The sequence below is a fragment of the Pleurodeles waltl genome, chromosome 3_1, assembly GCF_031143425.1.
Source record: "Pleurodeles waltl isolate 20211129_DDA chromosome 3_1, aPleWal1.hap1.20221129, whole genome shotgun sequence".
Lineage (NCBI taxonomy): Eukaryota > Metazoa > Chordata > Amphibia > Caudata > Salamandridae > Pleurodeles > Pleurodeles waltl.
This window is the reverse complement of record NC_090440.1, coordinates 1,874,396,806-1,874,417,033: the sequence shown is the minus strand read 5'-3', so window position 1 is coordinate 1,874,417,033 and position 20,228 is coordinate 1,874,396,806. Positions and strand designations below refer to the sequence as shown.

Here is a 20,228-nt window from a genome sequence, read left to right as displayed (position 1 = left end):
AGCGTCGCTGGAGCAGGTTTCTTTAGAAGGCAGGAGACAGGCCGGTAGGACTGGGGCCAAAGCAGTTGGTGTCTTCTTTCTTCTTCTGCAGGGGTTTTCAGCTCAGCAGTCTTCTTCTTCGGTAAGTTGCAGGAATCTGAATTCTTAGGTTCAGGGGAGCCCTTAAATACTAAATTTAAGGGCGTGTTTAGGTCTGGGGGGGGTTAGTAGCCAATGGCTACTAGCCCTGAGGGTGGGTACACCCTCTTTGTGCCTCCTCCCAAGGGGAGGGGGTCACATTCCTATCCCTATTGGGGGAATCCTCCTTCTACAAGATGGAGGATTTCTAAAAGTCAGAGTCACCTCAGCTCAGGACACCTTAGGGGCTGTCCTGACTAGCCAGTGACTCCTCCTTGTTTTTCTCATTATCTCCTCCGGCCTTGCCGCCAAAAGTGGGGCCGTGGCCGGAGGGGGCGGGCAACTCCACTAACTGGAGTGCCCTGCGGTGCTGGAACAAAGGGGGGTAAGCCTTTGATGCTCACCGCCAGGTGTTACAGCTCCTGCCTGGGGGAGGTGATAGCATCTCCACCCAGTGCAGGCTTTGTTACAGGCCACAGAGTGACAAAGGCACTCTCCCCATGTGGCCAGCAACATGTCTCGAGTGTGGCAGGCTGCTAGAACCAGTCAGCCTACACGGGTAGTTGGATTAGGTTTCAGGGGGCACCTCTAAGGTGCCCTCTGGGGTGTATTTTACAATAAAATGTACACTGGCATCAGTGTGCATTTATTGTGCTGAGAAGTTTGATACCAAACTTCCCAGTTTTCAGTGTAGCCATTATGGTGCAGTGGAGTCCGTGTTTGACAGACTCCCAGACCATATACTCTTATGGCTACCCTGCACTTACAATGTCTAATGTTTGGCTTAGACACTGTAGGGGCACAGTGCTCATGCACTGGTGCCCTCACCTATGGTATAGTGCACCCTGCCTTAGGGCTGTAAGGCCTGCTAGAGGGGTGACTTATCTATACTGCATAGGCAGTGTGAGGTTGGCATGGCACCCTGAGGGGAGTGCCATGTCGACTTACTCGTTTTGTTCTCACCAGCACACACAAGCTGGCAAGCAGTGTGTCTGTGCTGAGTGAGGGGTCCCTAGGGTGGCATAAGATATGCTGCAGCCCTTAGAGACCTTCCCTGGCATCAGGGCCCTTGGTACCAGGGGTACCAGTTACAAGGGACTTATCTGGATGCCAGGGTGTGCCAATTGTGGAATCAAAAGTACAGGTTAGGGAAAGAACACTGGTGCTGGGGCCTGGTTAGCAGGCCTCAGCACACTTTCAATTCAAAACATAGCATCAGCAAAGGCAAAAAGTCAGGGGGTAACCATGCCAAGGAGGCACTTACTTACAGACTGCATATACTCTTTCTATCCTAACCATAAAACCAGAGACTATAAGGTATGTAGGACATTTTCAATCAAGACTCTAAAGGACAGAGAGCGTTGTCTTCTCCTTTGGCTGCAAATGTTAAAATATAGAGACAATCCGGTCTCTGATGATGATGAAGGTGCCTTATCTTCAATGTCTGTCACCAAGACACCTGACAAGAGACATGCTGAGGAATCGACGGCCACTGACGAACCTCCTAGAAAGGTGCCTAAAAAAATAATCTGAGGGTTCCTCAAATATTTGTAGCCCGTTAAGGAAGCATTTGTCACAGTCAGAAATCTAAGGGGTCAGATTCCCTCTTAAAAAAAAAAAAGAAAACCTGAGCCCCCAACGCCGCCTTGCGGATAAAACATTCTTTCAAAAAGCCTGCCTCTGCACTGTCGACGGCACCATCATCAACGGTATCTTTATCGACAACTCACACATCAATGATGACATCTACCGCCATCACCATATCTATGCCGTCGGCAGATTCAACAGAGTCCTCTTTGGTCTTATCCTCGTCGACGGTGCGCCCCATTTTGTCACTGCGACTACAACCTCCGTCAACTATGCTTACATCATCGACGATCCTCCTGTCGACACTTCCGTCAACAGAACACTCGTCGACCGCTCCACCGATGAGGCTTCCACCATCGCCGGCACCTCTGTCGAGGACACTTCAGTCGATGACGCCTCCTTCGATGATCAGCTTGTCTACGCCGCTGAGGACGACAACTCACCTCTCGTTGACGATCAAGGAAACACCTACAAAGAGACAGAGACCGTCTACATTGTCTCTTTTCTCGTCGGCAGAGCAGATTGGGCTAAAGAAGATTACAAAGCATCATTTGACCCCATCCCTTATGTTTCCAACTAAGGTCCCTAGAATGTTACCTTCACAACTTTTGGATGAAGATGACTCTGAGGATGATGGACTTTATGGGGTGGCCAGAAGTCCTTCACAATTACGGGTCAAATGCAAGGAATACTCGGATGATGATTCTTACTATTACCAGCCAGATTATGGTCAGCCACAACAGCAGCAACATCAAGGGCTGGTATGTCTACCTTCTGACTTAGTGTCGGACTTGCAAGCAATGTTGGCAGATTACAGGGAACGTTTTCCACCAATACCTACATCTGTGCAGCAACCAACGATTCCCACCATATCATCAACCCCTCAGCAGTTTCAGCAGCTGCAGGTTTTAACTCCTCCTCGCTCACGAACCTCCCCCCATCTGTACCTGCGCAAGTGCAAACCACTTAGGACGAAGAAGGGGAGGAGGGTGAAATCCATCAAGATGAATGAGATGAGTATATAATTCCAGCATCTGCCTCTCCTGTAACACGTATAGTGCAATCTCCTCCTGAGGATATCAGTGGCTTTCACAACCTGCTGGAAAGGGCGGCCATGCGATTTGATTTACCGATGCCTGCGACTCAGCAGGACGGTTTCCTGTACAAGTTCAAAGAACCTCTCAGGAAAACGGTCAAGGCTATTCCAATAATTGACCACGTTTGGAGTCAGGGTTTGAAAATAATGCGTAACCCTGCAACAGTACCTGCAGTGTTACCTAAGTTAGATAAGAAGTACAAGTCAACGGATGACGCTCCTGCCTGCCCAATGGGCCATCCAAAACTGGATTCCATCATCTCACAGGCGGTGCAGCGGCGCTTCAGGAATCCTTCTACACCGTTAACTTTGCCACCAGATAAGGAAGGGAGGCACCTTGATAACATCGGGAAGCGTTTTTCATCAATGTCCCCCATTGTGGTGCGAGCTGCCAATTCTCTAGTGCTCCTTGGCAGATACGATAGGCAACTGTGGGCGGACATAACTCAGTGTTTGGAAGAACTTCCGGAGAGTACCAAGATTGATACCAAAAAGGTGCTCATGGAGTGATAACTTTCCTCTGCGGAAATTGACTGTGCACTTGACATTGCAGCAATGGGCTTTAGACTGCTAGCTGAATCAGCAGTTTTGAGGCGTCAGGGGTGGCTCAAAGCCACTAACTTCTGACCTGAGGTCCAAAAAAGATTTTAGATCTTTCCTATGATGGAGAGGCGCTAATTGGGAAGCATGTTGATGACGCACTGCAAACCATAAAGTCAGACACTGAGACCGCCAGATCGTTGGGCACTCTGCATACCAACAGTACAGATTTCCATCGTACTCCACCTTTCACACGGCCAAGCCCCAATATCAGCAAAGGCAGCCGACCCCAGCGGCTTACAGCAGAACATCTCACAGAGGAAAGCCTGGAAAGCAATCTAGAGAAGCCACCAATAGGCAATGACTGTCTTCAAGCACCGGCTACCTCTCATTCTTCCCCTTCAACTTTTCAGAGAATGTTGAAATACCATTTTCATCATTGGCGTCAAATAACCAAGGACATATGGGTACTGGGTGTAATACAATTCGTCTACCTCCTAGAGTTCATTCAGATACCCCCAATGACGCCACCACCCCAGGTTCAATAAAGACATCTGCGTCTGCTCAACTCAGAAGTGGAGACCATGTAGAGCAAAGGAACAATAGAAGTTATACCCTATTCCCGGAGGGGGAGAGGCTTCTACTCCAGCTTCTTCCTGATTCTGAAAAAATCTCATTTGTGGAGGCCAATCTTAGCTTTACAGAAGCTAAACAAATACCTGAAAAGGCAAACAATCCGTATGGTCACATTGCAAGACATCCTGCAGCTTCTAAACTGAGCAGACTATGTGGCTTTCCTGGATCTTCAAGACACCTACTTCCATATTCCCATTCAGCCAAGACTCAGAAACTTCCTGAGATTCATGGTAGCCGGCAGGCACTTTCAATTCAAGATTCTTCCCTTTGGACTCAAGTCCACACCGCAGATCTTTACCAAATGTCTGCCTCTGGTCGCAGCCTACCTGAGATGCAAGCGGCACCAAATTTCTCCATATCTGGACGACTGGCTAGTAAAAGCTCCCGACTTCCATTCAGTACGCAGGTTCGTCAAGGCGACCTTAGTCCTTTTCAAGGACTTGGGCCTCACTCTCAACCAGGAGAAGCCACTAATCCAATCTTCGATAAAGATAGCCTTTCTGGGCGCTATATTAGACACAGAACAAACCAAAGCCTACCCAACACTGGACAGACAGGAGAAACTAATCTTCCTAGCAAAACAAATTCAAAGAAGAAAGTCTTTCAGTTCGACGCTACAAATAATTACTAGGGATGATGTCATTTTGTGTAAACCTCATTCCCCATTGTTGCCTTCATATGCGTCCAATTCAAGAGAAGCTGGACAAGCAATGGAAACAAACGCAGGGATCCTTCGAAGACATAATCAAGATAACTCCACTCATGATAGCTTCTCTCGAATGGTGAACAGTTACCAAAAACGTTTCAAGAGGACTACACTTCTTACCTCAGGTTCCTCCGCTAACTGTAACAGGCACGTCAATGAAAGGATGGGGCGCATGTCTGCAGGACCTTTGAGTAAGCTGCAAGTGGCCTTCCTCTCACCACACTTTTCATGTTAACCTTCTCGAACTGAGAGCACTATATATTGCATTGCAAGCCTTCCTCCCAAGAATTTGGGGATCAGCAGTACTTGTCATGATGAACAATACCACCACACGCACTATCTCAACAAACAAGGAGGAACGCACTCGCACCGACTGTCCCGAGAAGCACAAACCATTTGGAGTTGGTGCATTCAACACTCAGTGCACATAACAGTGGAGCACGTTTCAGGGCTTCAAAATACCATTGCAGATTTGCTAAGCAGGTTAAAGCCAGCTCCTCAGGAGTAGGAATTGGACCAGAGGACACTTGATGGAATTTTCTCCCAGTGGGGCAAACCGAACCTGGATCTTTTCGCAACCTCCCAGAAGGTCAAATGCCGATACTACGCAAGTTGGCATCACCAACAAGGCTTGTGGGGGGATGCCTTTTAGATCACATGGTCAGGGATTTATGCATACGCCTTTCCTCCAATTCCCCTCCTCCCAAGAGTAATCCGTAAAATCAAATCAGAACCCTGCCAGATAATTCTAATAGCTCCAGCATGGCCACGTCAACCTTGGTACACGGAGTTACTGCTACTATCTTCATGTTCGCCCATTACGATAAAGCCAATTCCAGATTTGGTCACCATAAGTCAGAGACAAATAAGACACAGTGATCCCAAATCTTTGAGCTTATCGGCATGGCTCCTGAATTCAACGAATTCAGCCGCTTAGACATACCAATGGATTGCAAGGACATCCTTGCTAAAGCACGGGCGGATAGCACAAATAAATAAAACATACCGCCTAAAGTGTAAACAATTTTGTTTGTGGTGCAAGTCAATGAATATACACCCTCTCTCCTCTGCCCCGGTAAAAGTCTTACCATACTTGTTACAGCTAGCACACTCAGGGCTTGCCCATGCGTCTATCAAAGTTCATCTAACAGCTATTTCTTGATATAGGAGAATGTCTGAGAAACAATCTCTGTGTTTGCAAAGGCTGATAAAACAATTCTTGAAATCCTTTCCTCCTGTGACAGCCCCTCCTCCAGCATGGTGGCAATTTAACACGGTCTTAGGCCAGCTCATGAAAGTGCCCTTCGAAGCCATACCTAAGGCAGACATCAAGTACCTCACCTGGAAGGTGGCACTCCTCCTCACCCTTACTTCCACACATAGGATCAGTGAAAACCAGGCTTTTACAATACAGGAACCCTTCTTACAATTCTAAGACGACAGAGTTATTCTATGCACCAATCCTAAATTGATCCCAAAGGTGCCTTCGGACTTTCATATTAATGAACCTGTAGCACTGAAGTCATTCTTCTCAAAGCCCCAGACTGCTGCAGAGAGATCCTTTCTTTCACTTGATCTAAAGAGATGCATCAAGTTTTATTTGGACAGGACAAATTCCTTTAGAAGAACAAACCAGCTGTTCATAGCCTTTAGTGCCCGAGAAAAGGATACCCTGTAATTAAACAGACTGTTTCTCAATGGATTAAAAATGCAGTCGTCTTTTGCCATCAGACAGCTGGTCAACCATTAGATACTAAGGTGCGTGCACATTCCACCAGAGCCGTATCCACGTCCTGTGCATTGTTCTTGGGTGTATCGATAGTGGACATCTGTCAAGCTGCAACGTGGAAGACAGCACATACTTTCACACAGCACTATTTCCTGGACACAGAGCCACTCCAAGGTACAGCGGTTGGGCAAGCAGTCCTTAGACATCTGTTCCAATAAAGGTGAGCCATTTGTTGTTCCCTCCATCCGCTTGTACTGTTTCATGTCACATTTTCTATAACGTAATAACTTTTAATTCTCCAGACTCTAAACTAAAAACAAAAGCTGTAAGAACTGTTCATGCTGTCTCTTAAATAACAGTATGTGCTTATTGTACACACAGAAAATGTGCTACTCACTGCTTGCTATTCTGATTCAAGCATGTGAATCTATGAAAGTTCCAGTACTGGAGTAAGAAATAAGCTACTTACCTGTAACTGTAGTTCTCCAGTATTGGAAACTTACGCCTCCTCTAGGGAGCTCACCTTCATTCTCTCAGTAGTAACTATATTACAGCACTGATGCTTGGAAAATCTAAGGCAGCTCCTCACAGGAGGGTTCTAGAGGGTGGTGTTACCTGATTGGTTGTTTCTAGAGTTTTGTCCTTTTTTTACAAAATGACTGTGTTATGTTTCTAATGCATGTAGTGTTTATATGCAGTTGAGCATAGCTTCTGTATCACACTGGGGACTCCCATCTCGACGACGGGGAAGAATTCAAGCATGTGAATCTATAAAAGTTCCAATACTGGAGAACTACAGTTACAGGTAAGTACCTTATTTCTTATCCCAAACGATCTTTGCTTAGGGCCATTGCTTGATAGTGTGGAGGGATGTACTTTCTTGCCCACATCCCTTCACACATGCAGTGTGCTACTGGCTGTTGGGGTATGTGAGTAGTAAATGCAGTAGAAAATCTTCAATTGTACTAGTTAATACCCAGACTGAGCAGCACTGTCTGTGGGATTACTCCTAACTCCCTCCCAGTTTCATCCATCTGCCTAATATTTCTCTCAAAAAGTGAGTATTGAGTTTGGCAGTTGGGTGATTTTACTGCTTGTATGTCCCTACTAAAAGGCAGTTTTCCCACAGCATAGCTCACAATGGGGGAAGTACATGATGCCACACTCCTGCTTGGGTTTTTCAGCATTTCCTGTCCCAATTTCTCAAGAGACGTGTCAGTACTTGTGTTGCTCTAAGTAATTGAACGACTATTTCAGTCAAACTAAAGATAAGAATATGCTGTACTTACGTAAAGTTAAAAAATCTTCTTGCTTTATATAAATTCTAAAGTGTTGATTCTTGTAATCATCTTCTCATTGTTTACCTTACAACCAGATTTCCACTATTGCAGAGAGTGAAGATTCACAGGAGTCCGTGGACAGTGTCACAGATTCCCAGAAACGCAGAGAAATACTCTCCAGAAGGCCTTCTTACAGGTACTGGGACATCACAAATGAACCACGTAGCTGAAAACCAATAGATGCGCAGTCAAATTCTGAATGTGAATGTGCCCAACTTGCTTTGGTGCTCACAGAGACAATGGGGGAAGGGAGTTTGAGGGTGTTTATGGTTTACTCGAGAAATTAAATGGAATGTGCTTCCAGTTCTGTTTCAGATTTTAAGCAGGCACAGCTCTTTAGACTAAGGGCATTATAACAAGAGCCTCAGTATAGATGTCTTATTTTCCAACATTCAGTCTTTATATATTCACATGCTTAAATCATTCCCCGTCAGCAGATTGGAAGTCCCCTGTACATAAAATAGCAGTATACTGTGTAAATCTATATAGCAGGCTTCTCCAATGAGTTACTTGTGAGCTACCAGTACCTTTCAAGATACCTGTCAGTAGCTTTCCTATGAGCACCCCAGCCTACCAAGCTGGAACATTTTGCCTGGTTGAATTCACATATGTATGACACAACCGTGTATTCCAAAACTAAAATGTATGTATTTTCATAACTCACAAGCTGATGTTTGGAATTAATTTCCAGAAATATTTGAAGCTGATTTTTGATCATGTGGACAGAATAATTACTAATATGATTACGTTTCTGCCAAGAGCACTTCAGCTGTGGCTGGCATGTATTACCTACCTATAAGGTTTCAAAATTGACAAGGCCTGAGGTGATCGCTGCTGGTAATCTTGGATGTGGTGGCTGTAGGAAAGCCCCCACTTTCTGGCATGGTTACCTCCACGTTTTGCTTGATGTCAGTGTGTTTAGACTGTTTTCACTGGGTTCCTGCTATCCAGGACCCCAGTGATTGTGCTCTCTCCTCCAAATGTGGTTGTTTTGGTACTTCATTCACCCCACAGTTGGCATATTGGTGTACCCCATTAGTCCCTCGTAGAAGATACTTGGGTACCCAGGGCATTGGAACACCATGGGGTCTCCCATGGGCTGCAGCATATATTATGCCACCCATGGGTGCAGCCTGCTTGAAATGGTGCATGCACCCATTCACTGCTGGTCACTACACCAGGTCACTGTACGTCACCCCTAATGTAGGCCCTTTCAGCCCAAAGGGCAGGGTGCGGGTCCCTGTGTGTGGGGACACCTCTGCATGTGCAGAGGTGCCCCTACGAACTCCAGTTCCAATTCCGAGGACTTTGTAATTGCGGGTAAGCCATTTTATCTATGTACTGGCCACTGGTGATCAGGCTACATAATGGTAACTCCAAACCTAGGCATGTTTGGTATCATACATGACGAAATCATACCCTGATACGGAATCCTATATTGGTGGCAAGATTCCATGCAACCTGGGGATTCCTTGGAGGATCCCCCATTTCTGCTGCTACCAGTTTTTCAGGGTCTGCGAGCAGCCTGTGCTGCTGCAGCTCCCCAGACACAATTCTGCCCTCCTGCTGCTTGACCAGCTCGAGCAGGGGACAGCAGAACAAAAGATTTCCGGGAAGAGAAGGGTGCAACCTTCTCACCTTTATAAATAGGTGTTACTGGGCTACGGAGTGGAAGCCTCCCCGCGCCACCTCCTCCGTCTTCTGTCCAAAGTCGGAGACGCTGAGCCCTTGTCTCTGCCACTGGGACAGAACCCAGTGCACTGCAACTGTTGCACTAACCAAGGCTTGTTGGCTCCTACTCCGAGGGATCTTCAGGCTCCAAATCGCTCCAGTCCCCAGCCCTCTACCTCTGCAAGGACAGTCTCCTCTCTGCAGCTCCAGCGATGTGGGGCTCCTCTTCTGGTGTGCTAATTGGTCCTCACTGCAACTTACTGTGCCTGCTGCCAGTGGGTTGCCTGTGGGGGTTCTGACTACTTCTTCTGGCTCTCCTGCATCCTGTGGGTCTGTTCGGACTCCCCTCCAAGGGTCAAGTCCCAAGGACCTTGCTGGTCCACCACAGCTCTGCAAAACCTCCAACAACTCTTCTGCATTTGCCTAACTTGTTGGTGGTCCTCCAGGCCACTGACCCGCCTGCAAACCGACGACCTTCGTGGGACAGTTCGTAGTCTACTTCAGGGACTCCTCTGCAGCTCCTGGACCCCGCAACTGGACTTCATTCTTCACTGACAACTCAGGTCTTCAGCTACAGAAGGGTGGGCATTGCTTCCTGCCCCACTCCTGTGTGGACTGAAGTCTGTCCCCTTCTTTTCCAGGTCCTCCTCGTCCAGAATCCGCCCTTGGGTTCCACCGACCTGGTCCTATTTCTGCATTTCTCCAATCCTGACATCCCCATGTTAGCCTATGTGATGACCGTGTAACTTACCTCTCTGCACCCGGTCTCTGGGAATCTTCTAGGTACTTGATTTTGGGTTTCCACTCTTCCCCAGCCCTTGGATAACTACTCCATACACTGTGGTTGGGGGGAAGGGGGCCCAGCCACACCCTTTTGCATTCCATTTTTTAGTATATGGTTTGGCCCCCTATAGGGCCCTTGCTAATTGATGCTTTTCCACAGTACTTACTCGTGTATATTGTGTGTGTTCATACCTCCAGAGGGCGGTATACCAATGGTAGTCTAATTTGGTGTGCCTGTAATAAAGTACCTTTTATTTTTGCAACACTGTGCGGTTCTTTTCGTATGTGATAAGTTACTGTGTGACTACTGTGGTATTGCAAGTGATTTAAATGCCTTCTAGATGCGTCCTGCCTGCCCACTACAATTACCCTAGAGAGCCCTGGCTGTCTAGACACTGTAAAACTATCTAATCAGGGTTGCCTGGACCCAGTATAAGGTGTAACAACGTAGGTGTCCACCCACACACTAGGCCAGCTTCCTACAGTGGCCACTGATACTTTTTTGTCTGACGTGGTCACTGTTACAACACTATTAATATTAGAAGCTCACAATTATTTTCGCTGAATAAAAGATCTTACTATACAAAAGGTTATAGACCCTTAGCATAGAGTATATAATTTTAAAAGCCCATAGGCGGGAAACAACATAGTATATTTATTAACACAATCACCTCATTTGAAAGAACCCAAATTTCAGCTAGATGAGGTGGAAGCTTAAGCACTCCTACTCCTTCTAGAGGCCACTATAGTTCAAATCTGTCCTGCACATTGTGTGTGAGGGGGTCCCCCTGTCAGATCTCTGCTCTAACCTTTCAGTGAACCTGAAATTGTTTCCATTTTTGTCTGACCTGGATTTAAACCAGCCCTTTCTGACAAGCAAATGTCACAACTGTCACCATAGCTGACATGGAGAGGTTTTATCTGTGACAGCAAGAAGGTTTACACTGATGACCAGAAGAGGAGGCTTTTACAGTTTTCTTAGCATGATCTATTTGGTACAGCTCTTGCAACCACCTGCAGAGACTCACCTGTGACAAAAAAAAAAGTCTTCAAAAACTTCACTACCGTTGTAGATGACGAAGATACTGTCGTCGACGGCAAGCATTGTGTCCACACCGTTGTGTAGGAAGGTAGCCTCTTTCTAGCCTTGTTACCCCCACTTTTGGCCTGTTTCTGATTGTGTCAGGGTGTTTTTACTGTCTCACTGGGATCCTGCTAGCCAGGGCCCAGTGCTCATAGTGAAGACCCTATGTTGTCAGTGTGTTTGTGTCACTGGGATCCTGCTAGCCAGGACCCCAGTGCTCATATGTTTGTGGCCTATAGGTGTTCCCTGTGTGGTGCCTATAGGAAAGTACCATCTTGCCTGGCATGTTACCCCCATATTTCACTGTATGTATGTTGTTTTAGTCCTTGTGTCACTGGGACCCTGCCAGGCAGGGCCCCAGTGCTCATAGTATGTGCCCTGTATGTGTTCCCTGTGTGGTGACTGTAGGAAGTTGGCTCTGTATGCACTATTTCAAAGTAAGGAATAGTATGCACAGAGTCCAAGGGTTCCCCTTAGAGTTAAGATAGTGGCAAAAAGAGATAATACTAATGCTCTATTTTGTGGTAGTGCGGTCGAGCAGTAGGCTTATCAAAGGAGTAGTGTTTAGCATTTGTTGTACACACACAAGCAATAAATGAGGAACACACACTTAGAGACAATTCCAGGCCAATAGGTTTTTGTATAGAAAAATATATTTTCTTAGTTTATTTTAAGAACCACAGGTTCAAGATTTACATGTAATACTTCAAATGAAAGGTATTGCAGGTAGGTACTTTAGGAACTTTGAATTAGCAAAATAGCATATACAGTTTTCACATAAATCACATATAGCTATTTTAAAACTAGACACTGCAATTTTCAACAGTTCCTGGGGAGTAAGAGTTTGTTAGTTTTTGCAGGTAAGTAAACCACCTACGGGGTTCAAGTGTGGGTCCAAGGTAGCCCACCGTTGGGGGTTCAGAGCAACCCCAAAGTTACCACACCAGCAGCTCAGGGCCGGTCAGGTGCAGAGGTCAAAGTGGTGCCCAAAACGCATAGGCTTCAATGGAGAAGGGGGTGCCCCGGTTCCAGTCTGCCAGCAGGTAAGTACCCGCGTCTTCGGAGGGCAGACCAGGGGGGTTTTGTAGGGCACCGGGGGGGACACAAGTCAGCACAGAAAGTACACCCTCAGCAGCACGGGGCGGCCGGGTGCAGTGTGCAAACATGCGTTGGGTTTGCAATAGGAATCAATGGGAGACCAAAGGGTCTCTTCAGCGATGCAGGCAAGGGGGGGGCTCCTCGGGGTAGCCACCACCTGGGCAAGGGAGAGGGCCTCCTGGGGGTCACTCCTGCACTGGAGTTCGGATCCTTCAGGTCCTGGGGGCTGCAGGTGCAGAGTCTTTACCAGGCGTCGGGATCTGAGGAACAGGCAGTCGCGGTCAGGGGGAGCCTCGGGATTCCCTCTGCAGGCGTCGCTGTGGGGGCTCAGGGGGGGCAATTCTGGCTACTCACGGTCTCGCAGTCGCCGGGAAGTCCTCCCTGAAGTGATTGTTCTCCACAAGTCGAGCCGGGGGCGTCGGGTGCAGAGTAGCAAGTCTCACGCTTCCGGCGGGAAACGCAAGTTGTTTTAAAGTTGCTGCTTTGTAACAAAGTTGCAGTCTTGGGTGAACAGAGCCGCTGTCCTCGGGAGTTCTTGGTCCTTCTAGCGCAGGGCAGTCCTCTGAGGATTCAGAGGTTGCTGGTCCCTGGGGAAAGCGTCGCTGGAGCAGTGTCTTTAGAAGTGGGGAGACAGGCCGGTAGAGCTGGGGCCAAAGCAGTTGGTGTCTCCGTCTTCTCTGCAGGGTTTTTCAGCTTAGCAGGCCTCTTCTTCTTAGGTTGCAGGAATCTGAGTTCCTAGGTTCTGGGGAGCCCCTAAATACAGAATTTAGGGGTGTGTTTAGGTCTGGGAGGGCAGTAGCCAATGGCTACTAGCCCTGAGGGTGGCTACACCCTCTTTGTGCCTCCTCCCAAGGGTAGGGGGGTCACATTCCTATCCCTATTGGGGGAATCCTCCATCTGCAAGATGGAGGATTTCTAAAAGTCAGAGTCACCTCAGCTCAGGTTGCCTTAGGGGCTGTCCTGACTGGCTGGTGACTTCTCCTTGTTTTTCTCATTATCTCCTCCGGCCTTGCCGCCAAAAGTGGGGCCGTGGCCGGAGGGGGCGGGCAACTCCACTAGCTGGAATGCCCTGGGGTGCTGTAACAAAGGGGGTGAGCCTTTGAGGCTCACCGCCAGGTGTTACAGCTCCTGCAAGGGGGAGGTGATAAGCATCTCCACCCAGTACAGGCTTTGTTACTAGCCACAGAGTGACAAAGGCACTCTCCCCATGTGGCCAGCAACATGTCTCGAGTGTGGCAGGCTGCTAAAACCAGTCAGCCTACAAGGGTAGTTGGTTAAGGTTTCAGGGGGCACCTCTAAGGTGCCCTCTGGGGTGTATGTTACAATAAAATTTACACTGGCATCAGTGTGCATTTATTGTGCTGAGAAGTTTGATACCAAACTTCCCAGTTTTCAGTGTGGCCATTATGGTGCTGTGGAGTTTGTGTATGACAGACTCCCAGACCATATACTCTTATGGCTACCCTGCACTTACAACGTCTAAGGTTTTGCCTAGACACTGTAGGGGCACAGTGCTCATGCACTGGTGCCCTCACCTATGGTATAGTGCACCCTGCCATAGGGCTGTAAGGCCTGCTAGAGAGGTGACTTATCTATACTGCATAGGCAGTGTGAGGTTGGCATGGCACCCTGAGGGGAGTGCCATGTCGACTTACTTGTTTTGTCCTCACCAGCACACACAAGCTGGCAAGCAGTGTGTCTGTGCTGAGTGAGGGGTCCCCAGGGTGGCATAGGTTATGCTGCAGCCCTTAGAGACCCTCCCTGGCATCAGGGCCCTTGGTACCAGGGGTACCAGTTACAAGGGACGTACCTGGATGCCAGGGTGTGCCAATTGTGGAAACAAAAGTACAGGTTAGGGAAAGAACACTGGTGCTGGGGCCTGGTTAGCAGGCCTCAGCACACTTTCAAATCAAAACTTAGCATCAGCAAAGGCAAAAAGTCAGGGGGTAACCATGCAAAGGAGGCATTTCCTTACAGTGACTAACTGTCTCACTGAGGCTCTGCTAACCAGAACCTCAGTGTTATGCTCTCTCTGCTTTCCAAATTTGTCACTAACAGGCTACTGACTAAATTTACTTCTGCACTGGAGGTCGGATCCTTCAGGTCCTGGGGGGTGCGGGAGCAGTAAAATGCACCTACTACCCCCAGAGAGCACAGTAGTCGTGATAGGGGGATTCTGCAGGAAGAACAAACACCAGCAGTGCACTGACAGCGGATTTCCGGACCTGAGGACCTGCAAGGCAAGGGGACCAAGTCCAATAGTCGCAACAGTGTCCAGGGGGGGCAGGAGCCCAGGAAACCCCGGATGAAGGTGCAAGGAAGCTGCCTCCGGTTGAGCTTGGAGTTCTGCAAGAAAGAAGAGGACTAGGAACTTATCCTTTGGAAGACAGATGTCCCACGTCGCGATGAAGCTTGCAGATGTGTTCACACGCAGAAATACCGAAAACAAGCCTTGCTAGTTGCAAGGGTTGCGGTAGAGGTTTTTGGGGGCTGCTGAGGACCAGGAAGTCTCCTTTTGGAGGAGGAGACAGAGGGGGCGCTCAGCAACTCAGAGAGCCCTCACAGAAGCAGGCAGCACCCGCAGAAGTACCCCAACAGGCACTTGGAAGAAGAGTGAACCGGAGTCCAAGCAAAGTTACTAAAGGGGGTCCCATGACGTCGGAGGACAACTCAGAAGGATGTGCACTGCAGGACGGAGTGCTGGGGACCCAGGCTAGGCTGTGCACGAAGGAAATCCTGGAAGAGTGCACAGGAGCCAGAGCAGCTGCAAATCACGCAGTACACAGCTTTGCAGTCTAGCATGGGGAGGTAAGGACTTACCTCCACCAAACTTGGACTGAAGAGTCACTGGACTGTGGGAGTCACTTGGACAGAGTTGCTGTGTTCCAGGGACCAGGCTCGTCAGGATGAGAGGGGACCCAGAGGACCAGTGATGAAGTCTTTTTGTGCCTGCGTTAGCAGGGGGAAGATTCAGTCGACCCACAGGAGATTTCTTCGGAGCTTCTGGTGCAGGGTGAAGGCAGGCTACCCCCAGAGCATGCACCACCTGGAAACAGTCGAGAAAGCCGGCAGGATTAGGCGCTACAATGTTGCTGGTAGTCGTCTTGCTACTTTGTTGCGGTTTTGTATGCGTTCTGGAGCAGTCAGCAGTCGATCCTTTGGTAGAAGGTAGATGCAGAGGAACTCTGGTGAGCTCTTGCATTCGTTATCTGAAGAATTCCCCAAAGCAGAGACCCTAAATAGCAAGAAAAGGAGGATTGCCTACCAAGACAGGTAAGAGCCTATCAGAAGGAGCCTCTGACGTCACTGGCTGGCACTGGCCACTCCGAGCAGTCCAGTGTGCCCCCAACACCTCTGTTTCCAAGATGGCAGAGGTCTGGGACACACTGGAGGAGCTCTGGGCACCTCCCCTGGGAGGTACTGGTCAGGGGAGTGGTCACTCCCCTTTCCTTTGTCCAGTTTCGCGCTAGAGCAGGGTTGGGGGATCCCTGAACCGGTGTAGACTGGCTTATGCAGAGATGGGCACCATCTGTGCCCATCAAAGCATTTCCAGAGGCTGGGGGAGGCTACTCCTCCCCAGCCCTTCACACCTATTTCCAAAGAGAGAGGGTGTAACACCCTCTCTCAGAGGAAATCCTTTGTTCTGCCTTCCTGGGCCAGGGCTGCCTGGACCCCAGGAGGGCATAAACCTGTCTGAGGGGTTGGCAGCAGCAGCAGCTGCAGTGGAGACCCCGGAAAGGCAGTTTGGCAGTACCATGGTTCTGTGCTAGAGACCCGGGGGATCATGGAATTGTCACCCCCAATACGAGAATGGTATTGGGGTGACAATTCCATGATCTTAGACATGTTACATGGCCATGTTAGGAGTTACCATTGTGACGCTATACATAGGTAGTGACCTATGTATAGTGCACGCGTGTAATGGTGTCTCCGCACTCACAAAGTCTGGGGAATTTGCCCTGAACGATGTGGGGGCACCTTGGCTAGTGCCAGGGTGCCCACACACTAAGTAACTTTGCAACCAACCTTCACTAGGTGAAGGTTAGACATATAGGTGACTTATAGGTTACTTATGTGCAGTGGTAAATGGCTGTGAAATAACGTGGACGTTATTTCACTCAGGCTGCAGTGGCAGGCCTGTGTAAGAATTGTGGGGTAGCCACCACCTGGGCAAGGGAGAGGGCCACCTGGGGGTTGCTTCTGCACTGGAGGTCGGATCCTTCAGGTCCTGGGGGTGCGGGTGCAGTGTCTTTACCAGGCGTCCGGTTCTTAGAAGCAGGCAGTCGTGGTCAGGGGAAGCCTCTGGATTCCCTCTGCAGGGGGGTCAACTCTGGCTACTCACAGTGTCGCAGTCGCCGGGGAGTCCTCCCTGTAGTGTTGTTTCTCCGCAGGTCGAGCCGGGGGCGTCGGGTGCAGAGTGGAAAGTCTCACGCTTCTGGCGGGAAACGTGCAGTCCTTTTAAAGTTTGTTTCTTTGTTGCAGAGTTGTTTCTTCTTTGGAGCAGAGCCGCTGTCCTCAGGAGTTCTTGGTCCTTTTAGATGCAGGGTAGTCCTCTGAGGCTTCAGAGGTCGCTGGACCCTGGGGGACGCGTCGCTGTTGCAGTTTTTCTTGAAGTGGGGAGACAGGCTGTTAGGGCTGGGGCCAAAGCAGTTGGTGTCTCCGTCTTCTCTGCAGGGCTTTCAGGTCAGCAGTCCTTCTTCGTCTTCAGGTTGCAGGAATCTCGTTTCCTAGGTTCTGGGGAGCCCCTAAATACTGAATTTAGGGGTGTGTTTAGGTCTGGGAGGGCAGTAGCCAACGGCTACTGTCCTTGAGGGTGGCTACACCCTCTTTGTGCCTCCTCCCGGAGGGGTCACCTCAGCTCAGGACACCTTAGGGGCTGTCCTGACTGGTGGGTGACTCCTCCTTGTTTTTCTCATTATCTCCCCTGGACTTGCCGCCAAAAGTGGGGGCTGTGTCCAGGGGGCGGGCATCTCTACTAGCTGGAGTGCCCTGGGGCATTGTAACACAAAGCCTGAGCCTTTGAGGCTCACTGCTAGGTGTTATAGTTCCTGCAGGGGGAGGTGTGAAGCATCTCCACCCAGAGCAGGCTTTATTTCTGTCGTCAGAGAGCACAAAAGCTCTCACCACATGGGGTCAGAAACTCGTCTCTCAGCAGGAGGCTGGCACAGACCAGTCAGTCCTGCACTGAACTATTAGGTAAAGTACAGGGGGCATCTCTAAGATGCCTTCGGTGTGCATTTTTTAATAAATCCAACACTGGCATCAGTGTGGGTTTATTATTCTGAGAAGTTTGATACCAAACTTCCCAGTATTCAGTGTAGCCATTATGGAGCTGTGGAGTTCGTGTATGACAGACTCCCAGACCATATACTCTTATGGCTACCCTGCACTTACAATGTCTAAGGTTTTGCTTAGACACTGTAGGGGCATAGTGCTCATGCACCTATGCCCTCACCTGTGGTATAGTGCACCCTGCCTTAGGGCTTTAAGGCCTGCTAGAGGGGTGTCTTATCTATTTCACAGGCAGTGTGAGGGTGCCCTAGCAAGCAGTGTGTCTGTGCTGAGTGAGGGGTCCCTAGGGTGGCGTAAGGCATGCTGCAGCCCTTAGAGACCTTCCCTGTCATCAGGGCCCTGGGTACCAGGGGTACCAGTTACAAGGGGCTTACCTGGATGCCAGGGTGTGCCAATTGTGTTAATAAAAGTACATTTTAGGTGAAAGAACACTGGTGCTGGGGTCTGGTTAGTAGGCCTCAGCACACTTTTAAATCAAAACTTAGCATCAGCAAAGGCAAAAAGTCAGGGGGTAACCATGCCAAGGAGGCATTTTCTTACAGGAGGGCACTACCAATTTACAGTGATGCCCTTTGGTTTGAAAAATGCACCTGCCACTTTTCAGAGGTTGGTGAACACAGTCCTGCAAGGGTTGGAGGCTTTCAGTGCAGCATATCTTGATGATATTGCTGTCTTTAGCTCAACCTGGGAGGAGCACCTGGTCCACCTTTGGAAAGTTTTGGAGGCCCTGCAAAAGTCAGGCCTCACTAACAAGGCCTCAAAGTGCCAGATAGGGCAGGGTAAGGTGGTTTTTCTGGGACACCTGGTAGGTGGAAAACAGATTGGGGAAAATCCAGACAATCATGGATTGGGTTCCCCCTACAGCTCAGACCCAGGTGAGAGCCTTTTTAGGCCTCACAGGGTATTACATGAGATTCATTGAAAACTAAGGCTCCATAGCAGCCCCTCTTAAAGATCTCACAAGTAAGAAAATGCCTAAAAAGGTATTATGGACAGCTAGCTGTCAGAAAGCTTTTGAGGAGCACAAACAGGCCATGTGCTCTGCACCTGTCCTAAAAAGCCCATGTTACTCCAAGAAATTAATTGTTCAAACTGATGCAACTGAATTAGGGGTAGTGGCAGTCTTATCACAACTGAATTCTGAGGGCAAGGATCAACCAGTTGCTTTTATCAGCAGACAGTTGACCCCTAGAGAAAAGTGTTGGTCTGCCATAGAGAGGGAGGCCTTTGCTGTGGCCTGGGCACTGAAAATGTTGAGGCCATACCTGTTTGGCACTCATTTTTGTTCAGACAGACCACAAACCTCTACTTTGGCTAAAACAAATGAAAGGTGAAAACCCTAAATTGTTGAGGTGGTCCATATCTCTACAGGGAATGGACTGTACAGTGGAACATAGACCTGGGAGTACCCACTCCAATGCAGATGGACTCTCCAGATATTTCCACTTAGACAATGAAGGCTCATCAGGTCATGGCTAGTCTTACTGTCCTTCGTTTGGGGGGTTGGGGGGGGGGGGGAGAGTTGTGTAGGAAAGTACCATCTTGCCTGGCATGTAACCCCCATGTTTCACATTATGTATGTTGTTTTAGTCCTTGTGTCACTGGGCAGGGCCCCAGTGCTCATAGTATGTGCCCTGTATGTGTTCCCTGTGTGGTGACTAACTGTCTCACTGAGGCTCTGCTAACCAGAACCTCAGTGGTTATGCTCTCTCTGCTTTCCAAATTTGTCACTAACAGGCTAGTGACTAAATTTACTAATTCACATTGGCATACTGGTACACCCATATAATTCCCTGGTATATGGTACTTAGGTACCCAGGGTATTGGGGTTCCAGGAGATCCCTATGGGCTGCAGCATTTCTTTTGCCACCCATAGGGAGCTCTGACAATTCTTACACAGGCCTGCCACTGCAGCCTGAGTGAAATAACGTCTATTTACCACTGCACATAAGTAACTTATAAGTCACCTATATGTCTAACCTTCACCTGGTGAAGGTTGGGTGCAAAGTTACTTAGTGTGTGGGTACCCTGGCACTAGCCAAGGTGCCCCCACATCGCAACAAGCAAATTCCCCGGACTTTGTGAGTGCGGGGACACCATTACACACGTGCACTACATATGTATAGCGTCACAATGGTAACTCCGAACATGGCCATGTAACATGTCTAAGATCATGGAATTGTCCCCCCAATACCAGAATGGTATTGGGGGGAACAGTTCCATGATCCCCGGGTCTCTAGCAGAGAACCCGGGTACTGCCAAAACTGCCTTTCCGGGGTCTCCACTGCAGCTGCTGCTGCTGCCAACCCCTCATACAGGTTTCTGCCCTCCTGGGGTCCAGGCAGCCCTGGCCCAGGAAGGCAGAACAAAGGATTTCCTCTCCCCTAGGAAATAGGTGTGAAGGGCTGGGGAGGAGTAGCCTCTCCCAGCCTCTAGAAATGCTTTGATGGGCACAGATGGTGCTCATCTCTGCATAAGCCAGTCTACACCGGTTCAGGGATCCCCCAGCCCTGCTCTGGCGCAAAACTGGACAAAGGAAAGGGGAGTGA

The 20,228-nt window shown here is 49.0% G+C and overlaps 1 protein-coding gene across 4 annotated transcripts in view; it reads left to right on the top strand.

Annotated features, from left to right (window-relative positions):
* CREB1 (cAMP responsive element binding protein 1) overlaps positions 1–20,228 on the top strand; it is a 342,075-nt gene that overhangs the window by 117,108 nt on the left and 204,739 nt on the right. For all 4 annotated transcript variants that reach the window (XM_069225968.1, XM_069225967.1, XM_069225970.1 and 1 more), the window contains one exon: positions 7,787–7,887. In XM_069225968.1, the coding sequence (XP_069082069.1) occupies positions 7,787–7,887 (101 nt within the window). The remainder of the gene's footprint in view (positions 1–7,786; positions 7,888–20,228) is intronic.